Raw genomic sequence first — 23,194 nt, forward strand, 5'->3', positions numbered from 1 at the left:
TGCCATGAACCTAACACTGCTCTAAAAAATGTCTTAAAAAATTAAATTGATACATATCCTTACACTTAAATATTTTAATATTTAAAAATGGAGATGTTTTATTCATGTACTACTTGCATATTTGAATTGTCATGTGTTTACATTTTTAAAGATGGGGAAATGCTTATAATGTGTGCAGGAAAAGCAGGGGACTCAATTCTGGGTATATTATCATGTCAAATGTGTAGAAAATACCTAAAAGGACTCAACCCAAATTGTTAATAACTGTTTGCCTCTAGGTAGGGGGATTATGGCTTATTTTTCTACTTTGTACTTTGTACCTTGCTTACTTTATACTTTTAATTTTGTTTTTACCATTAAGCATATATAGTAACAGAAAAAAGAAAAAAGCTCCTTCTCCCACCTTCCAAAAAACCCCAGTTTATTATATATAGGAATCTTCTAGATTCAAGTCATTAAACCTAATCTTGATGCATTAGAGATGCCTGACTGAACAAATAAAGGATAAAACACACTAAGCTAATAAATGCTCTTTTTTTAATAAAAAGTGATAACCATCAGATTGCCACATTTGTGAGCCTAGTCTCAAGTCAAACTAACACAAAATACCAATACACTTAATTTCTAATCTGTCGTAACTATAGAATTCATGGTTATATAAACAAAAATAAGTAAATAATATAAAATTCTGGTCATTGTTCAGATTTCTGCAAAGAAAAAGTGGGAAAGGATCCTTCAGTTTTGAGCACCACCACAACAACTTGGTCTAAAAGATGGGAAAACATGCCAAAGGGGAAATGGGTGTTGCAAGAGCATGGAAGGTGACAGTAGCGCAGATACAACAACTCTTGGGAGTGAGAGTTGGGCATAAGAGAGAGAAGTTAGGAAAATTAGGAGGCTCGTGGAGGAAGGGTGGGGGAGAGAGAGTTTGGCTAGTCCAGTGTTTTCCAAATAACCAGTGACTACCACATAAGGCTGCTGTGAAGGCTTCATGAAATAATTTATGTCACATGCTTACCGTAGTAGGCACTCAGTAAGAATGAACTAATATTACTATTAATGGTTATATTTCTTATTGTGAATGAATGCATTAGCATTCTTGAAGAGACATTACTCTCCTGTGATTTTGGTAAGTTTGCCTATGTGCCCTCGAGCCCAGTCTTACCTGGATATTCTAATATACCGAATTTCTGAGTCTATAAAACTAAAGACAAGACACCTGGGACGTATTGATATTCCACTAGATTGCCACCTCATGCAGATCAAAATTTTGTAGAATGAGAAATAAAAAATTAGCTAATACAAAATTTATACTCCTTGATTCTTAAATTTAGTGCCAAAGAACTTAATGATACGGATCTAATTCTGAAGTTGACCAAAAAATTGCAACAATTTAGTAGATCTTTAGAAGTGTAATGATGTCGTTTCATATTTTGAGTGGGTATTATATTTGAATTTCATTAAACATGTATAATAATGGAAAACAACCTTTGAAATCAGTGATTATGACTTTAGGCAATCAATGACATGATAGTTGAGAAAGGAAAAAGCAGCCCCTGGCTTCTGGGAGCTGACCTGGCACTCAGAGTTAGACCATGATGTTGCTTTCCTCTTAAACAGAAACAATTTCACAGAACCTCAGCATCATACGTGTGGCCATGATGGATCAAGACAAAAACAAGACCCCCTCATAATCGTGTCTGAACACAGACAAAACATAAAATTGTCTGAGCCCCAAAATTCCGAACATCTCCCTATCCTGAGCATGAGTGATGCTGCCTCTTCACCAATTAGAGCTTTAGCGTGGGTCTGGTCTTCCCTTCTCCCAGATAAAAGTTAAGATACCTAACCATAGAATTACCCCAACTTCCTAAGAGTTTCCAGTCCAAAGCAAATTCCTGCTTCCTTAAAACCCCCCAAATCACCCAACCCAGCCCAGCTCCTACAGGTGTTCTCTAACAGCCCTTCCCTGTGACATCCCACAGTGCCCTGTGCGTCTGTTCTCTCTTTCTACAATGAGTAATAAACCCAACTATAAGTGTGTTCTTGGTGGGTTTTAGCGGAAGGGCATCAACATAGCTATATTTAAAATATATTTACCAATTTATAATAAGCATTTCACTTTGGTTTTGACAAAACAAGCAGAAAAAGGTACATTCAAGAACTCAGATTTTGACTTTTAGTCCCTGCATAGAAATAGAACGGTAATCCTATGACAACTCAAATAGGCCTTTCTTTCCAGTTAGTTCTCATAAACTTTAAGAACAAACTATAAATCTCTGATGGCAAGTTTATGGAGGAGCAACGTTCTAAAAGAGAGCTAAAGCAATTCCTACCTACTGACTACAGTCGTCAGCTTCATATGCAAAACGGCTTATAGCAAGAGCCAACTCATTGCGCCTTTTTACAAACTTCTGATTGTGAACAATTTTGGTCCTTAGCTGTGAGCCAAATGCCCACATCACAAATTCTTCTTGGCATTAAGATAGTTGTTGGTTAAGTGGGAAAACAGTCATGTAAGAACACATAGCCAATAGCCCACCGTCCTTTTGTACGAAACACTATTATTTAGTGTTGTTTCTTGCAAGAGCTTTTCCAGTGCTCTCAGGACAGTCACATTTGTAACGTCCACAATGCAATCACTGAAGATCCTTGGAAAGAGTGACAGAGTAAGCCCTTATACATACAACATTTCAAAGACCAAAAAGCAAGAATAAGCTGGGGGTAGGATCAGGAAATAAGATAAGATTCGCTAATTATTTTATTGATTTCCTGGTAGTCATAAATTTAGTACAAATTTATACAAAACTTTTATTCATTCTACATCTTCAATAAAATGTGGGAATGTCTGTTATTCAATCAACAAATATCTGTTGTTTGTTGAATTAAATCTAATTGTTGTTCCTGTTGATGACTCTGTTGCATTCACTGTAAAGGTCCTGAAATGCTTTGTAAATTGTAAAAACAAAAAAATAGATATGTAAATAATGGTGTGTGTAATTTTAGGGGCAAAGGTATTTTATTCTATTTAACTCTTTTGCAAATTAATAGTCCATACAAATTATATATTGTGACTCACTCCTTAGATATTCTGGATAAATGGGAACTTTCCCTAAATTTACTCTACTATTGTTGTAATGTTCTCACCAAACTCTGAGTCGCACCTAATTTGTTAGAACTGAAACAGAAACCTGTTACTAATCTATATTGAGAAAGGCATGCAATGCTGCATTGTTTTCCAAAAGTAAATGGTGATAGGTGTGGGCTATGCATAGTGACTTCCTTCTAAAGCGGACAGTATGGGAAGAGAGGTGGAGGAGAGTAACTTTCCAGTGGAGAAACCTGGGAAGCACTACTTCAGCCAGATGATCAAGGTCAATATCAACAGCACATTATCAACAGCCACAAATTATGTTGATAGTGTGTACCCTTGATAGGAGGTGATGAAAACAGCACTTTACCTGTTTGATCTTCCTCTCATAAACCCATAATCCAGTGTACTCATGAGAAAACCAGCAGATGAAGTCCAATAGTGGGGTATCTGACTGTCTAACTGGCCAGTGCTCCTCTAACTGTCAAGGTCATCAAAAACGTGGGATGACTGAGAAATCGTCACAGCAAGAAGAGCCTAAGAAGACGTGACAACTAAATGTAATGTGGGATCCTGGAACAGAAAAAGGATATTAGGTTAAAAACCAGGGAAATCTGAATAAAGTATGGACTTTAGTTAATAATAAGTAAATAAACGGTGGTTTTTCACTCGTCTTGTATTACTCTGTAACATACTTGTTTCAGAATATGTAGTTAGAGTTAGAGCCTGTGGCTTGGGACTGAGAAAGTTAATTAACAAGTTCTTGTGGTCGTCAGACCCATGGCTATTTTTCCTTCGTATCACTGTTCTAACCAATGGGATTGGCCCTGGACCAGAAGATAATTTGTAATAAGGGCACTTTCTTCTGGGAAAATGATTTTAGCTGTTTTTCTTGAAATACAGTTGTTTTAAAAGAAACACGTGCTGCCTGCAAAAAAAAAATACGATTGAATCCAATGGTCAACTACAAAACTAAGAACTACAGATCATATCCTATTTTTCAGGGCATTGAATTCCTGGTTTAAAAGTGTTTACTATAGTAAGATCAATTAAGAAACAATGAACATTGAGGGGAAAACTACAAATAATTCAATGTTATACACTTGTGGTCTTTCATTTCCATTTCTTGACTAATCCAATTAATTAGAGGCTAAGACCTTAGCTTGTTAGGAAAGAAAAGCTAACCTGTGACAAAAAATTTTCTGTAAATAACCATAAAATATATAAATCATACACAGGTAACCAAAAATCGAATATATAGTGTGATTACACCATGTAAAATAAAATCAATAGGCAAAAGACTGGGATGAAATATATTACATTACTGACTATGACTGTCTTTGAATAATCGATATACTATTGGGCTTATGTTCATAGAATCTGGAATGACGGAGAGCTATATTTCTAGTAGATTTTTAGTACATATTACTTCAACATCATTACACAAGTCCTCTGAGTCATCCAAAACAAATTTCAAGTAACATGATGCAATAATATTTTTTCCTCATTATGTTAGCTTAAAGTATGTTTTTTTCTTCCTAAGTAAACCACCCTATACTTATTCTTCTTATAGTTTTTCAGGTAAGTATAGTTTATATAAATTTCCCCTCACTTGTACAATTTTTTAGGGTTGCACTGAATTCTAATTCGGTTCCCCAGGGATTCAGACATCCCCCTTGATTTTGTATCTTTAGTCTATTTTAGCCTTTTCACAATTTTTCATCCAAATACCTAATACATATAATAATCACAAGTAGTATTCATTGCCGTAATCCCAATTCAAAACCATAATTACCATACATAGACAACGAAGTAAGCAAAATTCAAATCTGTATAGGATCTAGTTATGAATCTATTTGGTTTCTATTTTTTCCACTCACTAACACAAAGTGCCCAAGATAAAAACTTTTTCAGAAATGTAAGTTTATTTTCACATCTAAGGTTAGGTGCAATACACATATATCTTCGAAGCCATATACCTATATACTTTCATATACAAATACATATACTATACTTAATACATATACAAACAAATAGACAAATGTATATGTATTTCTATTATACTTAATATGTATTATGCATATATGTATTATGTATTTTACTTAATATGTGATGTGTATTATACTTAATACATATACAAATATGTATACTATCAAGGAAATACGTGCTATTTTACGGAGCTTCTGAACTGACTGCTTGAACACTACGTACCAAGAAACTCACACTAGGGCTCAAAATGGCACGGATACTTCCAGGCTCAGAACAAAGCTATAGAGAAGACAGCCAGCTGTTGGTGAACTAATTCCTCTACCAGTCATCACTTACTCTGAAGCCAGGAAGAGAAGTGCAATTCAAAATCAGTATTTTTTCTTTAACAATGATATTTTGTGAGAGAGAAGGATGAAACAAATGGCCAAGATAATTTCTGAGTTATACGTATAAAACTTGATAGGTTACTTAAAAATTTTAGCTGGAGTTAGCATATTATTTGCTCATCTCCACCACTACAAAGATGGGTCACGTTTCTCAAGACTGAGACAGAGAGCTTTACCTTCTTTCAGGCCTGGGAAGGCCACAGGAAACTACAGGGACCGTCCGGTGGCAGGAACCAGAGATGATGGGCATGTTCTGAAGTCAGTAGGGGGAATCAGGCAACACCTGTGCCTGAAACTGCCTGGAGCCTCAGTGCCCACAAGACAGCAGCCAGGACCAGGGGGCCAGGCTCCACAGTAGCGCTGCGGAGTCTTCAAAGTAACGGCCAAGATGCAGCCACCGAAGACAAAGGGCCAGCCCTAAACCTGTTTCCTGAGATGTCGGAGCCCAGAGTCCTTGTGGAACGCAGTGGAGGGAAAGAAGGAGCCCCCAAACAATTGAGGTTCACTTTCCTCCACATCTCAAAGCAGATTAAATTTGATTTAGGAAAATAAGGGTCTGTGACTTTTTGTACCCTACTGTTTAGTACCCATTTGGTATGGTTTTTACTCTCTCAATAAAGAAGGTTGGCACAGAGTAGAAATACTACTCTCTGTAAGAGAATTCCCGGTGACCTTTATTGGTATTTTCTGCTCCTGGGGATTGGTAGTCAGTAAATCTTTAGTTTATTCCTTTAGAATAGACTCTACAGGGCACAGGATGTATTTTTTTCCTCCATATTATAGAATTTATCTTAGTATTGATTTCACCCTACTTTCATTAGATAAATAAATGTCAAGAGAAACTCATGGCTCTTAAGGCAACTACAGTATAAATTAAGCAAATATATATGACCAACAGGTTAAAGAAAAGTGGGCACTAAAGGGAATAAGGGAACCTTTCTGTCCCTGCCTCTCCTCCTTAGTTCCTGTCTTCCCACACGGTGACTGCAGTGGGGGCTCAGTTTACAAAGACACTTGGCTTACTTGGGACTTCATTCCCTCTGTGGCATTTTCTCCTCATTTATGATCATCTCTTTATCCAGTGTCCATTTAAGGTCAAGGGCTCCTAAGCAGGACCTCTGGGCTTTGGTCATCTTGAAGACAATAAATTTCCTTATATGCTTTTTCCCAAAATGGCACTTTCATTCTTAGCTTTTTATCGTTTTTTCGGTTTTGTTGATGGCCTATGTCTCCATTAAGTCCATTTCTGAATTTTTCTTGTTGTCTCTATATTTGACCCTGGAGGGGGTATTGGAAGATGTCTTGGAATAAAAAGAACTCCTTTAATTTAGTACACACGGGCTTAATAAACTCTGTGTAGCTCTTCAGCCCCAAACCAAAGGACTGTCTTTAGACCAACAAGGTTTTCAAAGCAGAGAAAGGGTTTTCAGTCACCCCTGAAAAGCACTGGTGGTGATCACATTGCCATTTGCACGATCTTTGCCTAGAAAGCTAAAACCAAAGGCTCTTCCTTGATCCTCCTTTCTCTTCCTCTTCTGTAGGAAAGCGCTGTTGGCCTCACCCACTGTCTCTGTTTCTTCTCCTCAAGCATCTTCAATTAAGATTCCACCCAGAGCCAGTCCTAATGGCCTGGTGGTTAAAGTTCGGCGTGCTCTGCTTTGGTGGCTTGGGTTTGGTTCCTGGGCGTGGAACCACACCACGCATCTGTTAGTAGCCATGCTGTGACAGCAGCTCACATAGAGGAAGATTGGCAACAGATGTTAGCTCAGAGTGAAGCTTTCCCAGCAAAAACAACAAAAAAAGAGGTTCTACCCAATTGCTCCACTAAACTGCCCTTACTTCTCTTGCTAAGTCACAGTGACATTTTCAGTTCTTCTCTTACGTGGTCTCTTAGCATTTGACACATGTGACCATCCTCTCTCCCTTGAAGCACTCTCTTCCTTTGGTTCTGTGACACCACACTGAGATGAATGCTTCTTCAAGTCTCCCTTGGACTCCCCTTCTTCTGTCGGATTATTAAATGCTGGAGTTCCTCAAAGCTCTGTACTAGGTCCTCTTTTCCAGAAAGTGCTAGCCTCTATGACCACATCCGCTACCATGATTTAATTACCACTCATGTACTAATGACACTCAAAGTCACATCGTTAGCCTAGATTCTTCTGAACTCAAGATCATGTCTCCAACTGTTGGCTGGAGATTGTCAAGAACTACAAATGGCCTGAAATTTTACCCATCTTCCAGGCTAACCAGTTAACTTGCCACTGTTTCATAGGTGCTGGCAGAAGAAATGAGACCCTGGGTCAAAAACAAAGGACTTTATTACTCATATCAGAGGCAGCATGAGCCTCATGTTTGCATCTGTTCTCTCCCTCCCCCCCCCCCCCATATCCCATAGGGGTGATAGAGAAAAGGGCCCAGATAGATGCTGCACAAATAACGGGTGTGTGTCCCAGCTGAGGAACTCTGAATTTAGGAAATCTCAATCTTTAAAAGGAGCTGATAGCACACCTACCCGACCTTTGCCCTGGAGGGAAACATCTTTATTATCCTAGACAGCAATCACACCTGTTCTCTGCCCTGGAGGCCTCAGAGGCTGTTCACTATAGCAACATTCTTGAAAAGGTGAGTTAGAAACAAAGCTGCCGCAAGGCTACAAAAATCCATAAAAAATTGTCTCCCACAAGATTTCTTTCCCTGTTTCTTTAACATATGTCTCACCTAAGGCCTGATACAAAATGAGTGCTTAATAAAAACTTGCTGACTGATTTCCCTACCTATTTCTATTAATAAGGTAAACATATGGGACCAATGTTTCCTTTCACTTCTGGAATTATTTTGTTTTCAAACACATGCCCTTGGTAGTTTGTGCATTGTGGGAAACAAGAAAGAAACAGAAATTCCATGTCCAAAAGTTGACTCATCATATTTCTTTCCAAACCCATTTCCGCTCCTATCTCAATGAATGGAACCCAGAGCTGAAGTTGGAACCTTAGGTCTCATCCTAACTCCCCCATTTTTTTCCTTACTACTCACTCTTCCAATTACACACATTCACTTTTTCACCAAGGCGTACTGAATATACTGCTTATAAGACATGGAATCTCACCTACATCCCTACTTTTTGGCCCCAATACACCTATTCTTTAGTTTAGGCAGTCTTTTTGGGGGAGTTGGGTGGGTGTCTGGATTACTGCAGACCTGTGTACCAATGAGGTCACCAAAAAGAGAGAACTAAGAACAGAAGACTAAGGAAAACCAATGCTTAAGAAGGAGGGCCAAGGTGTCCAGCACCACACAGAGATCAAATAAGAAAATGTTTGCAAAATGACAATGGAGTCAACAACAAGACAGTCACATCAGCAAGAATTCCAGTGTAAGGAAGAGAAATGACTTGGGAAAGCAGGAGATGCGGAGTCTAGGTAAGGTGGGGTGTTTGCAGACAAGAGTATGAGAGCTGATGTGCTCATCTAACAAAGTAAGGAGTCAAGAACTATTGTTTATAACTAATAGAACAAAACAGAGATTTAAGTGTGTTGTTTACAGCTACAGAGGCTAATCATAGGAGGGACTGAGAACAGCATTATAACTTTTTTGGAGAGGAATACATTGGAGTTGTCTTCATTTTCATGTTGGGAAGTCAAAAGAAAATGTCTAAATTTGTTCACTTAATAAACAGCAATATGAACATATTTACAAAAATGGAAGTAACCAAAGGAAAAACAAATAGCAAAAACAGTTAAAATTAGTGGCCCCTAGTGGAGCGCGGGGGAACGATTGTTTTTCTTTACAAAATCTTCTGTACATCGGTTTCCTCATCTGTAAATGGAGACAATAATATCTGCCTTATAGACTGTTGTCAGGATCAACTGAGATAATACATGGAAAGGGCCAAGAGTAGCACTGGGACGTTGTAAGCATTCAATTTATTAAATTCTTTATTTTTTAAGACTTCACATATATTAGGGTTTCTCCAATTTGGATCCTGGGTGCAAACATGGCACCACTCATCAAGCCATGCTGAGGTGGTGTCCCACATAGCACAACCAGAGGCACTCACAACTAAAATCTACAACTATGTACTGAGGGGCTTTGGGGACAAGAATAAAAAAAAAAAAGATTGGCAACAGTTGTTAGCTCAGGTGCCAATTTTTATTAAAAAAAAAGAATGGAACAAGGGATATCACTACAAACTTTGCAGATATCAAAGGAATAATTAAGGGGACGATACAACATCTCCACACATATAAATCTGACAACTTAGATGAAATGGATCAATTCCTCAAAAAATGTGAACTACCACAACTCACCCAATCTGAAAGAGATCATTTGAATAGCCTTATAACTATTAAGAAAATTGAATTCATAATTTAAAGTCTCTCCCCCAAAAGATCTCCAGGCCCAAAAGTTTCACTGGAGAATTTCACCAAATGTTTAAAGAAAAATAACATCAATTATACACAACTTCTTCCATAAATTAGAAGAGAAAGGAACACTTCCCAATTCATTTTATAAAGTCACTATTACCTTAATACTGAAACCAAAGACAGCACAAAAAATAAAACTTCAGATAAATGTCCCTTATGAATATAGACACAAATATTCTTATTAAAAAATGTAATTCAGCAATATAAAAAATATTAATTCCATGGCCAAGTGAGTTTATTTCAGAAATGCAAGGCTGGTTCAAGATTCAAAAATCAGTCTATGTAATCCACCATATTGACAGGCTAATAAAAAAATCACATAAGTATATCAATTGATGCAGAAAAAGCATTTGACAACATTCAAGACTTACTCCTGATAAAAACTCTCAGAAACCTGGAAATAGAGGGACATTTGCCTAGTTGATAAAGAAGATCGACAAAAATCTACAGATCATATTCGATGGTGAAAGACTGAATACTTTCCCACTAAGTTTGTGTCTTCCATGACACAACTGCCCAGTGGAAACCATTAAGAAGATGCCAAACCCAGCCTGGCAACCAAATAAGGATATAAAACAACCTTTATAACAGAACAAAACTCCTATGTTGACAATAAAAGCATGACCTCAGCAGTTTTCAAGGCCAAGAAGAGAACTAATGACTGGAGGTCAACTAAGAAAATTATATTGTTGCTTAGTTTCTTTCCATAAATAAGAATTGTACCAGGGAAAGAGAAGATGCCATTATAGCTATAATGCTTCCCTTGAAAACCTCAAACCTTAATATAAAGAATGTTATAGCCATGTTTGAGTGTGTGCCTGTCAGAGGTGCTAATGTACTCTTTTTAAAAATAATTTTCATCCATAAGCCTGGTGTTCAGAAAACATTACTGGACAATCTAAATATGGCTGTAGGGGATAACAACATATTTGGAATACAGTGACTGGTGAAAGTTGCCATTCTCTTTCTTCCTTGGAGGATTGTCCTTTAAAAAAACTGACTTAAAGGGGCTGGCCCCGTGGCCTAGTGGTTAAGTTCGCGCGCTCCGCTGCAGGTGGCCCAGTGTTTCGTTAGTTCGAATCCTGGGCGCGGACATGGCACTGCTCATCAGACCACACTGAGGCAGCGTCCCACATGCCACAACTAGAAGAACCCACAACGAAGAATACACAACTATGTACCGGGGGGCTTTGGGGAGAAAAAGGAAAAAATAAAATCTTTAAAAAAAAAAACAAAAAAAACAAAAAAAAAAAACTGACTTAAAAATATATTAGAATGTTGGATAGTATTTTACTGTTGACAGACATATATAATAAGAAAAGCAATAAAAAATGATAAATGGTAATGTTATAAAAGTTATTGTGTACATACTCTGTTCATTTAAGAAATATTAAGATTTAGGTGGTTAGTTTACTTAAAGTTCTTAAAATTCTTAGATTAATAAAATAAACTTCTTTTGATTAGATGTCATAATTGACAGCAGCCCAAAGTTCTGACCAAAGACGTCAATGCTGATACATGTAAATTTAGTTCATTTTAATTTCTGTATTAGTACTTTTCACGAGTATCACCCAGTTTAGCCATTCTTCACCAGTAGGCAAAGCTTTATTTCCCACAATATTTTAATGTTGCAAAGAATAGTGTTATACTTGGCTACTTTTGCTCATGCGTAAGGGTTTCTGTAGAGTTTATAAGTAGAAGTAAAATTGCTGGGTTGCAAGATAAATGCATTTTCTTTTTTTTTCCTTAAAATTTTTTTTCCTATGGAATATATCAAACACACAAAGGATATCATAGATGCTGATGTATAATTTAAAGAATAATATTTAAAGTCATACCAGTGTGTCTACTACCCTGTTTAATAATTTTTGGATTATAAAGGAAATCATAAGAAATATTTTTAAAAACTTAAAATTAATAATGATGAATGCATTTCATATGAACGCTAGTGACCCACATCCACAGAAGTTATACGGGGAAATTTATAGCTTTAGAAACGTTTTTGAGGAAACAAGTTAAAAATAACCACAGGAAGCATTCAACTCAAGAAGTTGAAATAGCACAACAAACTAAAAACAGTAAAGAAAATCAAGATAAGGACAGAAATCGTTGAAATGGAATACTAAAAGTAATAAAGAAGATTAACAGACCCAAATCCAGTTTTTGGAAAAGATTAATGTGATAGACCAAGAAAAGGGAAAAGATACAAATAAACAAAATAGAATATTTCCCCAGAAAAATCTGAGGACCACTGAATGGTACTTTTCTCCTAAAAAAAAAATCCCTAAAATCAAAACAGAATGCAAAGATCAGCACCTAATTCTTCATAAAATGAAGTTTTGTAACAGACCAGTGCTGACCAACGTTATGCGTACCTCCCCGTGAAAGAAGATTTAATTAAATATGAAGTAGTGGTTAGTGGTTTCCTCTGGAAAACCATGTAATTATTAGAAAAGAAAGACACTCAACTGGTTGTAATGCTCCCATGATGACTCCTTGTCTGAGGCTTTCACTTATGTTAAGAAGTATTTTAAAAATGGCTCTCAGGGGCCGGCTCAGTGGCACAGCAGTTAAGTTTGCACGTTCTGTTTTGGCGGCCCGGGGTTCACAGGTTTGGGTCCCGGGTGTGGACGTGGCACTGCTTGGCTAAGCCATGCTGTGGTAGGCATCCCACGTATAAAGTAGAGGAAGATGGGCACGATGTGTGCTCAGGTCCAGGCTTCCTCAGCAAAAAGAGGAGGACTGGCAGTAGTTAGCTCAGGGCTAATCTTCCCCCCCCCCCAAAAAAAAAATCAACAACAACAAAAATCAACAATAAAAACGCATCGGGGGGAGGAAAAAATTAAACCTAAAGGAAAAGATTCTCTTCCACTAATGTCAGTCACTAAAAACAGACAATAAAATTTATGCATAAAATTGAAAATATCAGTGTTTACAAATGCACACAACTTTGAGCAAAGCTTTACAAATCCTTCATGCCACACAGAGCAAATGAGAAAATAATGTAAATTCATTTTCACCTCAAACCTAGTTCTTAAGAGAAAGTATGCAGGAAGAGGCATATGAATATTTTCACAGAACATATTTTCGAGAATTTTTTAAAACTCAGACTCCAATGCCCAGAAGAAATGAACAGTATGCTTAGCAGTTAGCACTATGTTAATGTCTCAGCCACACAAAAATCAAGTTCCCGAGGGCAAAGCATTTAATTACCTTTCACAACAAGAGAGGCGCTGCTGTGGTTCAACCAGATGTAAAACAGTGCTCTCCAATTTCTACAGAAACCACTCTATTCTGACTTCGCTTAAGCTACTGAACAACGAAATCAAGTTTTCCTTTTCAGTATTTATCTAAGATGTAGTCATAACAAAGTAGTTGCAATAAAGTATATGAAATATTTAATAAGAATGTACGAACCTATAATGAAAATAAATTGTGAAAAAGGATAAAAGATTTTCACCTTCAAACAACCCATTTTTCTAAAACAAAAATAGTCAGCTTTCCACTGGGGAAAATAATCTGCAGTTGAAATAAGACACCCAAACAGCGCTGAAGTTTTTTGTAGTCTGTCTTTGCAATGAGAAAAGACTACTTCACAGAAAACTTAACTTGAATAGCGTATATAAACATCATATTGCTTTTTCAATTAAGGGGGCAATATCTAGAGATCTGTCAAAGCAATTTTGTGTTCGTGAATTATCAAATTCAAGACCCAAGGAGTGGTTAAATAGGTTTTTAATTTTTAATTATTTGTTAAGTTGTACAAATAAGTTTTACACATTTTTCTGTATATTTGTTACATCACATTTCAGAATTTTCTAAAGAGTTAAACCCTTACTTGGGCCTACAGGGAAGCCAAATTTTTAAAAATAATTTTTGGCTCACGGAATATATTTTCAAGGAGAAATGAGGTGCTTATTCCTACTGAAGTATTAACATTATCAAGAACTGTTTTCTTTTGTTTGTTTTAATCTGTGGAACTGCTATGGCTTGATGGGAGAGACTTTGTAGAGATGCAAGTATTTTGAAATCAAGAATTCCTAGTTCATTACCATGAAGAATTTATTGGGAAAAATTTATTTGACAAAGAAGTTTGTATGAATTTTTTCTTCCTCCTAGGACGATTATCCAAAAAATATATATTAAAAATCACTATTGCTGTTGGACAGAGTGTACTGATGCTGGGAACGAACGTCTAAAAGTTCCAAAAACAGAGTTGGATTTTTATTGGAATTTGACCCTCGGGTATGAGAAAATACAGCGTTGAAGAGCCTCTGGACTAGGCCAACACTGATTCTGGTTCCAGATTTTCACTGATTTCACAGCTTGGCTTTTCACTGTCTACAAGTGATGGCCTAAACATCCTTCCGAGTGTGAAATGCCATGATACTTCTCCAAATAATTTTACATTAACCGAAGGACTATAATCCATAATTGTCCACTGGAGGCCACATGAACCCACCTTTAGAAATGCCTTGTTTTTAGAAATTCTCATTTGCATGTTTTGGAATTGGATAAAAATATATATATGACTCTGTGGTAGGAGGACAATTTTATTACACATAGAAAATGTTAAAGTCAACGCCAAATCCAGAGGGTGTGATGTAGCGGGGCTTGCTTGCTGTATTTGAAGCTTGATTAAACACCTGTAATTAATTTTAGCAACAATTTATTTCTTGGTAATGCGAACCACATATCTGGTAAAATACAAAAATGAACTGCACAATGTTTTATTAATCAAGATGGTTGGAAAATAAAACAGTGTAGATGGTATGTAGTTTCCATTAGAGGGAAAGGCAGATGGAAGAAATGCGTGATTCTTTGAGAGCCTCAATCCTGCTTCACTGGAAATCTTTTTCTTCTGCCAGAGGCTGGAATAGGAAAATTTTGGCTCTTAGATTATTTGTAAAGTGATCCATATTCCAAACATGAGAAAGAAATGTTGGTCTGTGGAGTAGGGAGCAGTATTTCAAATTGTATTTTCAGTACTTCAACAAATGAGAATTTCTTATGCCCGATGCTTCATCCATAATAGAACTGGTTGTGAAGACTGTGATTGTCTTTGTTGGGTCTTTAGTATTCATCTTTATCTTGTCCTGCACGCACATACGAGGTTTTTGGATCAGAGACAGACTATGATTACTTACATAATAATAATTGTGCTCCAGTTCTTACCCCTGGAGAGATGCAACGAGCACCAGAGGTCACCCTGCATACACCACGGTCTGTACTGTGATGAAAGCTGAGAGAATGAATCTAGGCATTTGTGTAGACAAGAAAGGCAGCTGTCTCCTCCTTCTAAAAGTGGGGTGGGAGCGGGACCTCTGCTCCTTGAAGAAAAGGTATAAAGGATCCTGGGTTCTCTCTCTAACCCTTTTATAATGTAAATAAATCTCTCCAGGGGCCAGGTAAGTCCAGCGTCTCCAGCTTTACAACTCAGAGATGTCTCCAAAGTCCAGGCCTCCCCCTAGCTTGAGATGTAAACACACATCTCCAAAGTTAGGTGTCTTTTGAGTTCTCATTCTCTATACAGTTGTAAATTATCTTCTAGAGCTTGCTTTTAGTCCAGGATCTCCAAGTTTCCATAAAATTTGTTCAGAAACCCCTAACTGGGGCCGGCCCCATGGCCGAGTGGTTAAGTTCGCGCGCTCTGCTTCCGTGGCCCAGGGTTTCACTGGTTCGGATCCTGGGTGCAGACATGGCACCGCTCATCAAACCATGTGGAGGCGGCATCTCACATGCCACAACTAGAGGGACCCACAACTGAAAATACACAGCTAGGTACCGGAGGAGGGGCTTTGGGGAGAAAAAGGAAAAATAAAATCTTTAAAAAAAAAAGAAAGAAATCCCTAACTGTGAAGAAACACAAAAATATTTTCACTACAATTCACAACATTTCAAAATTAACTCTTCCTTCTGCCTGGGTCGCGTGGTCGCCCAGCCTAAAACCTCATTTCTCAATTGCTTTCAGATGGATGTGGCCTCGTGACTGAGCTCTCACCAATGAAAATGTCACTTCTGGGTGTGGTGCTATGTGCAATCTAATGTTGAAACTATGACTGCCTTGAGAGTGTGTCGTGTGCAATGGATGTCGCATATTGCTGTGCATCTCTCAAAAACGTGAAAACCCCCCCCGGTTCCCTTGTGCGCTTGTGGTGGTGGCAGGGGAGCCTCAGTGCAGGGTTTAGGAACTGGCGAGTCAGCCCTGAGCATTTGACAGATAAATGGCACTGACAGAATTTGTTCGGGTGACGCATATGAACAAGAGAAAGCACAAGAAGTGATTACTTGGTTCAACGACGTTGTAGTTTCTCATTTCACTCATTTAGCACCTGCTATGCGAATTTCCTGTTTGGAAATGGAATAGAACAAAGCCTGAAGCTGAAGGGATCACTCATTTTCTTGAATGCAAAAAAAAGAGGATTAGTAATGCAACCAAATGGACTCTTCTAACAAATAGCAACAAATTCTCTCACTTTTCCACAATCTGAGAATAAATTGATTTCATCTTAATTCCTGCAGTATTTTTTCACTAAGCAAACAATTCTGGGTTGACGTCTCTTTCAGTTCTTGAAAGATGTTCCTTTCCTTCCGGCCTCCATGGTTTCTGATGAGAAATTCACTGTCATTTGGATCACTGTTCCCCTATATCTAACGAGTCATTTCTCTCTCTCACTGCTTTCAAGATTTTTACGTTGTCTTTAGGTTTCAGAAATTTGATGGTGAGTGCCTTGACGTTGAGTTTACACTATTTGGAGTTCACTCAGTTTCTTGAATCTGTAGTTTTATGCCTTTCACTAAATTTGAAGAATTTTCAGCCATTTTTTTTGTTGACTACTTTTCCAGTCCATATTCTATCCCTCTTTGCAGGGGATTCTGACAACACCAATGTTAGATCTTTTGTTACTGTTCCACAGATTCTTGAGACTCTAGAATCTAGACTTTTTTTCAGCCTATTTTCTCTGTTGTTCAGAGTGGGTAATTTCTATTATTCTATCTTCAAGTTCGTGGAATCTCTACTCTGACATCAACATTCTAATATTGAGCACATCCAGTGAGTTTATTTTTACATACTATATTTTTCAATTCTATAAATTCTATTTGTTTCTTGTTTTTTTTTCCCCCCTGAGTTAACATCTACTGTCAATCCTCTTCTTTTTGCTGACGAAGATCGGCCCTGAGCTAACATCCATGCCCACCCTCCTCTACTTTATATGTGGGACGCCTACCCCAGCATGGCTTGCCAAGCGGTGCCATGTCCACACCTGGGATCCGAACTGGTGAACCCTGGGCCACCAAAGCTGAATGTGCGAACTTAACCGTGTTGCCACCTGGCTGGCTCCTGTTTCTGCTTTGTATTTTCTCTTTTGTTCCTGAGACTTTCTATTTTTTTCACTTGTTTCAAGTGTGTCTGTAGTTGCTCAATGATGCATCTTTATAATGACTGCTTTAAAACCCTAGTCAGATAATTCCAACATCTGTCCTCCCATTGTTGGCATCTGTTAATTGTCTTTTCTCATTCAAGTTGAGATTTTCCTCATTCTTGGAATGAAGAGTGACTTTTCTGTATGTCCTAGACATTTTGGGCGTTATGTTACGAGACCCTGGATCTTATTTAAATCTTCTGTTTTAGCAGGTTTCTTCTGATGTTGTGACAGTGGGGGAAGGGTGTAGAAATCTAGGCTATCCATGTGGACTCCACTGAGGGAAGGGGTCAGGGGGAAGCACCTTGTTACCATTGGGTGGGGGTGGAACTCCAGGGTCCCCACTTTGCCTTCTCTGCACCACCCCAGAAGATGAGGGGAGGAGTGCTTTGTTACCTCCAGGCAAGGGCTAAAGTCTAGTCTCTCCACTAAGTATTTGCAGATGGGGGCAAGGGCGGAGGCATGGCTTTTTCCATGCGGTTTGACTAGAGTAGGGCAGGGGTTTTTTGGTTTTAGTTTTGGTGAGGAAGATTGGCCCTGAGCTAGCATCTGTTGCCAATCTTCCTCTTTTTTTTCTCTCCAAAGCCCTCAGTAAGTAGTTGTATATCCTAGTTGTAGGTCATTCTAGTTCTTCTATGGGATAATGCCACACCATAGCTTGATGAGTTACGCGTAGGTCCATGCCCAGGATCTGAACCAGTAAACCCCAGGCCGCCAAAGCAGAGCACGTGAAGTTAACCTCTCAGCCATGGGGCCGGGACCCCAGAGCAGGGCAGTTTTTGTCAAAGGTTTCTGTCTTGCCAGACTGTCCTTTTCCTCATCCTTTGGCAAGAGAAAGCTGGCTTTATGGTGGGGGGGGGGGGAGTGCATTTTCTGTCTAAATGCATTGGCATTTCTGGATTGTGGGCTCCTCTAAGACTTAGTCCAGGATACATGAGACAAAAAGAAAACCCAGGGAACGCAGCATCATGTTATTCCTTATGTCTCAGGGTCCGAGGCCAGTCTGTCTCCTTCTCTCCATCTGTCACAGTCTTCTCATGCTCATTTTATACATAATGTCCAGGGTTTTTAGCTTACTTAATGGGAGGAATAGGGAGAAATGCATCTGCTCCATCTTTTCTGGAACCAGAAGTTCAGCTGCCCTAACAGAGGTATTGCTTTTTGCCCGGGGTAACTCTAGTGCCCCCACCTGGGGGCATGGGAGGAATTTTTCGTGCACAGAACAAAATCTAGATACTCATCTGTTCTTCTAAACAAGCCAAGGTGTCCTTCCCCCAGGGCCTCCGCTTCCGGTATGCCCACCAGTCCCTAGCAGAGGAGCAGGGAGGAGCATCAGCAAAAGTAGATCCAGGGGATGGAGAGACTTACGAGAAGCGAAAAACTGTTTACGAGCAGTTTATCAGCATTTCTTTTTTTACTCCAGCGCTCCCCACACTTCAGTGGATAATGGGAAAAGGAAACATGAATTTAAAAAGCAAGCTTTAAAAGTTCACAATTGAAGTTTTATATACTTTTTCCCCCAGAACTTCCCCCCCCCCGAGGTCATCTTTAAATAAAGAAAAAAAAAAAACCTTTCCATTGTTTGATCTGGTTTTTATTTAGATCTTTACTTAATTGGACCTGTAACTTCCTACTTTTGGTTAAAGCGTCATAGGATCCCTATCTAATAACTACAAAAGCAAGCATATTGTAAAGATGAAAAATTATGAACTTGATGTTGACACCAATGGTCATTAAAAGCCAAACTTACATAACTACTGAGGGAACGAACAAGGTTGGTGTCAATCTTCTTGTTCCATAGCTGTTTCTCAGTTGAACCAACAGATCTATCGTAGGTTTGATGATTGACCATGCCTGGAGTTGGATGTATTATAGTTTTCGGTTTTTAAGAATTGCCTTTTCTTCTACTTTTGATATTTTCTATCTTAGGCTGCTGCCTGGCCTCCTTTTTCCCATAAGAGCTTTTCTTGCAATACGAATATTGAGCCAGTTATTACGAGCTTTTTTATTACGACAAACATCCAGGCTTCTATAGAATTGGTTTCTTTTCTGAAATGCACCCTCCATTGCTTGTATTTTCTGCTTATACATTTCTACCTTCTGGGCTTCTGGTAGCTTCGGTTCTTTCTCGTCCTGTTCACTGTTGATCTGAATTGGCTTCTCTTGCCGAGCTCGCTCTTTCTGACGATGGAGTTCCTTGAGAAGCTCTACTCTCTGCTGTAAGATCTGGCATTCATTCTCCAGCAAAGCTGCAATCAAATGCAATGAATACGTGTCATGCTTCAGTTTCTTCACTTGTTCCTCCAGCTTGTGCTTAGCTGACGCCTCATTATTTTGTTGCGTTTGGAAATGGATTCTATTATTTGCAAGAGTTTCTCTTATGTCTTCCTGAGATTTCTGGTACAATTTTATTAGTTCACTAAGCTCACTATGTTGCACACTCCAGTGTTCTGCTTCCTGGAGTAACTGCTCCATGTTGTTCCTAAGTTTGATATTTTTTTCTTGAACATGAGGGAATTCATGCTTTGCCTTTTCCTTACTTAGCTGAGTTTCATTCAGGGCTCTTTCTTCTTCTGAACGATTTACCAAATCCCTCGCAAAACCTTGTACTGTATCCTTGGAGTTCTGGTTTTCCAATATCATCTCCTGTTTCTTTGCATTCTGTTCTTTCTCTAGGTCCAAACTACCAAGCAGGTTTTCCAATAGCACTTTGTTCATTTTATCGAGTCCTCTGATTTTTTCTGTAAGCTCTGCCACATCCTCAGAAATATTGGTTTCCTCAAAAGATTCTTTTGCTTCTGTGATCTTCTCTTCACAACTTGTCATATTTTTAACAATATCCTTAATTTCTTTTAGGAGATTTTCAAACTTCTTTGCAGTCTCTTGTTCAGTTGCTTGATGGACCCCACCCTTTAGGGAAGGGAGAGAACCCCAGGAGACAGGGGGAAGTGATCGGATTTCGAATAAGGCAACGATAATCCTGGGCTCCAGAGACTCTTGAGTGACACCAGCAGTAGGCTTAAGAGTTTTGGAGACGGTGGGCACTTCCATCTCTGCTGAGTTAGTAGGGCTGGTGATCAGGGCACGAGGAAAGCAGAAAACCTTAGAGATTACGGGAAGGGAAGGTGGCGTTCCTCGGTGCAAATGGCTGGAGAATGTGAAACTAAGAAGTCAGAGATCAGAGTTAAGGACTGAAGCTAGGAAGGTGATGTTTAGGTGGAAGGTGACATTTCAGATAGCCTGGGGGAGAGGGGGAGGGAAGAGGGACCAGGAGCTAGGGCTCCATCTCTCCTCTTCCAGGCTTCTGGTATTTATTCTCAGACCCTAGCAACCAGGTCCTTATTCTGTCACTGCACCATTGTGGCCTATCCCCAGCTTCTGTCTCCTTTGTGTCACAATAGAAGCCTCTTAAAGTCCTGCCCAGTGACTCCTGCATCAAAATCAACCTTGAGCTACCTCTACTGCTCACGCCAGAAGGCTCTCTCTTCCTTCCCAGTCCTTCCCCTCCTTACTTGCCTGGGTCTTTATTCATGTCATTCTAACTGTGGTCGGTGACAGTCCTTCCTCAGCCCCACCGCCCACGACCCAACCTCCACTGCAGTGTTTTTCCACCCTGTGAGTACGTGGCTGAGGGACGCGCTCCCTGGTGAGGTTCCCCTTTCTTTCACAGCACCTGGAGACTCTACCGTTCCATTCTAAGAGGGATGCTACTGTCTAAGGAAGTTATCCTTACAAAATAGAACCCCAAAGTGCTGCATCTTTTTGTGATCTTAGGGAAATAATGTCAGGAATCACTCTATTCAAAAATATTCTGCTGCAGTCAGAAGAGAATATCTGAATGGTTCTCTAACAACGCAGTTACAAATTGGGACTTTTCTTGGGTTCAAATACAGGCATCCTTTAAGCCAGGCTGAGTAAGCTTGCTCCCCAATCATTTACATCGAATGATGTAAAACTGTCATCACTACTTTTCACAAGAACTTGTTAAAAGTGGCATAATTTATCTAAAGCATTTGAAACAGCTAAATCTTATAGTGGGTTGTAGAAAACTCACTCAAATTTAAAATCTAGTGCGTCTTTGTCTTTTTCTCCATAGCAATCAGGACCTCAAGAATATTGAGTTCAACCAAAGAAAACATTCCTTAAGTGAGACTTTTTCTTGGCCTTCAAAATCTTGCTAGCAAGCACTTTACTAACTGGAAGTTTGCTTCCAATCTTAAAGGAAAACTCATACCCTAGTAGGTTTTTTTTTTTTTTTTTCTGGAAAGAATGCACCAAACACATTCGCATTTCTTTTCTTTTTTTTTTTTTAAGTAAATGACAAAGATCCAATTTACCAGCTTTACTTTTTTAAACCTAAGCTTAACATTACATATTTAAACAATTGCCGAAACTTACTAAGTTGCCAGCATTCATGCACAACTAGAAAACATCCTCAATTTATATTAAACCAGAAATGTATTACCATTAATGCATTAATATCTTTCACTACTAAATACTGAAAAAAAAAGAAATTATTTTTGTGGACGATTCATTCTGGCGATGTTAACTTCACAGCAGGCTGACGTTATTCGGCTCACGTTTCAAACACAATGGAAAAGCAGGTCCGCGCTGGTGTTAGTGTACGAAAGAGTCACGGCCACTTTGGATTACGTTTAATAAAAAAGCAAAGAGCATACAGAGATTTACAACAATTTTAAAGACAAAAAACAAAAAAATGGTCCTATTATTTGGTCCCAACAATAAACTCAAAAGTCTATGACAAATAGGGCTCCTACGAGCTGTGCATAAATACTTTAGACTAGGTACAGTTATACTGAAAGTCGAGTTCGTTTGAAATCTTCAAAAAAAGTGTTCCTGTTAATCCTCAAATGGTGCTTGTTAGGTTAACATTTCTGTTTGTTACATGCGTGCGTTGAACTGCTTGCTATCCAAGCGCAGCAGCTGCTCCTTACCGTTAGTTAGAGACTAACTGGCCATCTTCTTCAACTTCTACTCTGTCTTGACCATTCGCGACAATTCTCTTTGTAGTGATTTTTCTGCCATTAACGGTTTTAGTAGAAGTTGATATAGATTTGAAGTTGCCCATCCCACTACCACCAAATGCCATGGAAGAGAACGAAGTGAGGCCCCCACGACCCAGTGAACCGAAGGAAGTAAATCCTGCATCAAAAGAAGGAAATCCTCCTCCAAAAGATGGAAATCCACTGAAGGCAGAGAAAAACGACCCTGTGCCTCGGTTTCTGCTTCCGCAAGGGCCCCTTCGACTACCAAAAAAGTCTTCAAATGGGTCTTCAAAGAAGTCGAATGAAAACGGGTCCCTTCCACCAAAAAAATTCCCTGAAGACGTCATCTGGGTTACAGAATGTGAAGCTAAACTCAAACGGACTGTCAAAGCGACTTCCACCTCCACCTCCACCGTTTAATCCTTCTCTGCCGTACTTGTCATAGATGTCCCGTTTTTCAGCATCTGATAACACCTCAGACGCCTCAGCTACTTGTTTAAATTTTCTCTCTGCTTCTTCTTTATTCTCAGGATTTTTATCTGGATGCCACTTCAGTGCCAGTTTCCGATATGCCTTTTTAATATCCTCGGCTGAGGCATGTCTCTGCACGCCTAGAACTTCATAGCACTCCACCGTGTTTTAACAGGCTGTTGGAACAAGTCCGAGGACGCGGGGCCGGCGGCGGGACGGCGCGGCGGGAAAGGGCCCGGTCTCCCTTGGCTCCGGCCCGGCGGCGCTGGTGACGGTGACAGTGGCTCCTCGCGCTTTCCTTTCTCCCCTAGTAGGTTTTTTTTTTTTTAGAGAAAAGAAATTTATATACTTTTCTTTCACAGCTACCAGTTCACTTGACTTCAATTTCCCTGAGCCTCATGCT

The 23,194-nt window shown here is 39.0% G+C and overlaps 2 protein-coding genes and 1 pseudogene across 2 annotated transcripts in view; all 3 read right to left on the reverse strand.

The window, feature by feature from the left end:
* The window catches only part of ZFYVE16 (zinc finger FYVE-type containing 16), a 100,457-nt gene extending 79,859 nt beyond the window's left edge, over positions 1-20,598 (reverse strand). The window contains exons 1-2 of the mRNA XM_070571520.1: positions 19,065-20,598; positions 3,462-3,664 (exon numbers count right to left, since the gene is read on the reverse strand). The gene's annotated coding sequence lies outside the window, so the exon portion shown is untranslated. The remainder of the gene's footprint in view (positions 1-3,461; positions 3,665-19,064) is intronic.
* SPZ1 (spermatogenic leucine zipper 1) lies at positions 18,887-20,365 on the reverse strand. The gene has a single exon (XM_008537393.2). The coding sequence runs from the start codon at positions 20,363-20,365 to the stop codon at positions 19,235-19,237; it is 1,131 nt and encodes a 376-aa protein (XP_008535615.2). The 3' UTR covers positions 18,887-19,234.
* Positions 20,599-21,591: 993 nt separating the features above from the next.
* On the reverse strand, positions 21,592-22,959 carry LOC103562366 (dnaJ homolog subfamily B member 6-like; annotated as a pseudogene).
* Between the last annotated feature and the right edge of the window lie 235 nt (positions 22,960-23,194).

This window comes from Equus przewalskii, chromosome 13 (genome assembly GCF_037783145.1).
Source record: "Equus przewalskii isolate Varuska chromosome 13, EquPr2, whole genome shotgun sequence".
In the NCBI taxonomy this organism is placed as follows: Eukaryota; Metazoa; Chordata; class Mammalia; order Perissodactyla; family Equidae; genus Equus; species Equus przewalskii.

Excerpts from the sequence above, each read along its gene's own strand:
- SPZ1 (XM_008537393.2), bottom strand. The coding sequence starts at position 20,365 with ATGGAAGTGCCCACCGTCTCCAAAACTCTTAAGCCTACTGCTGGTGTC.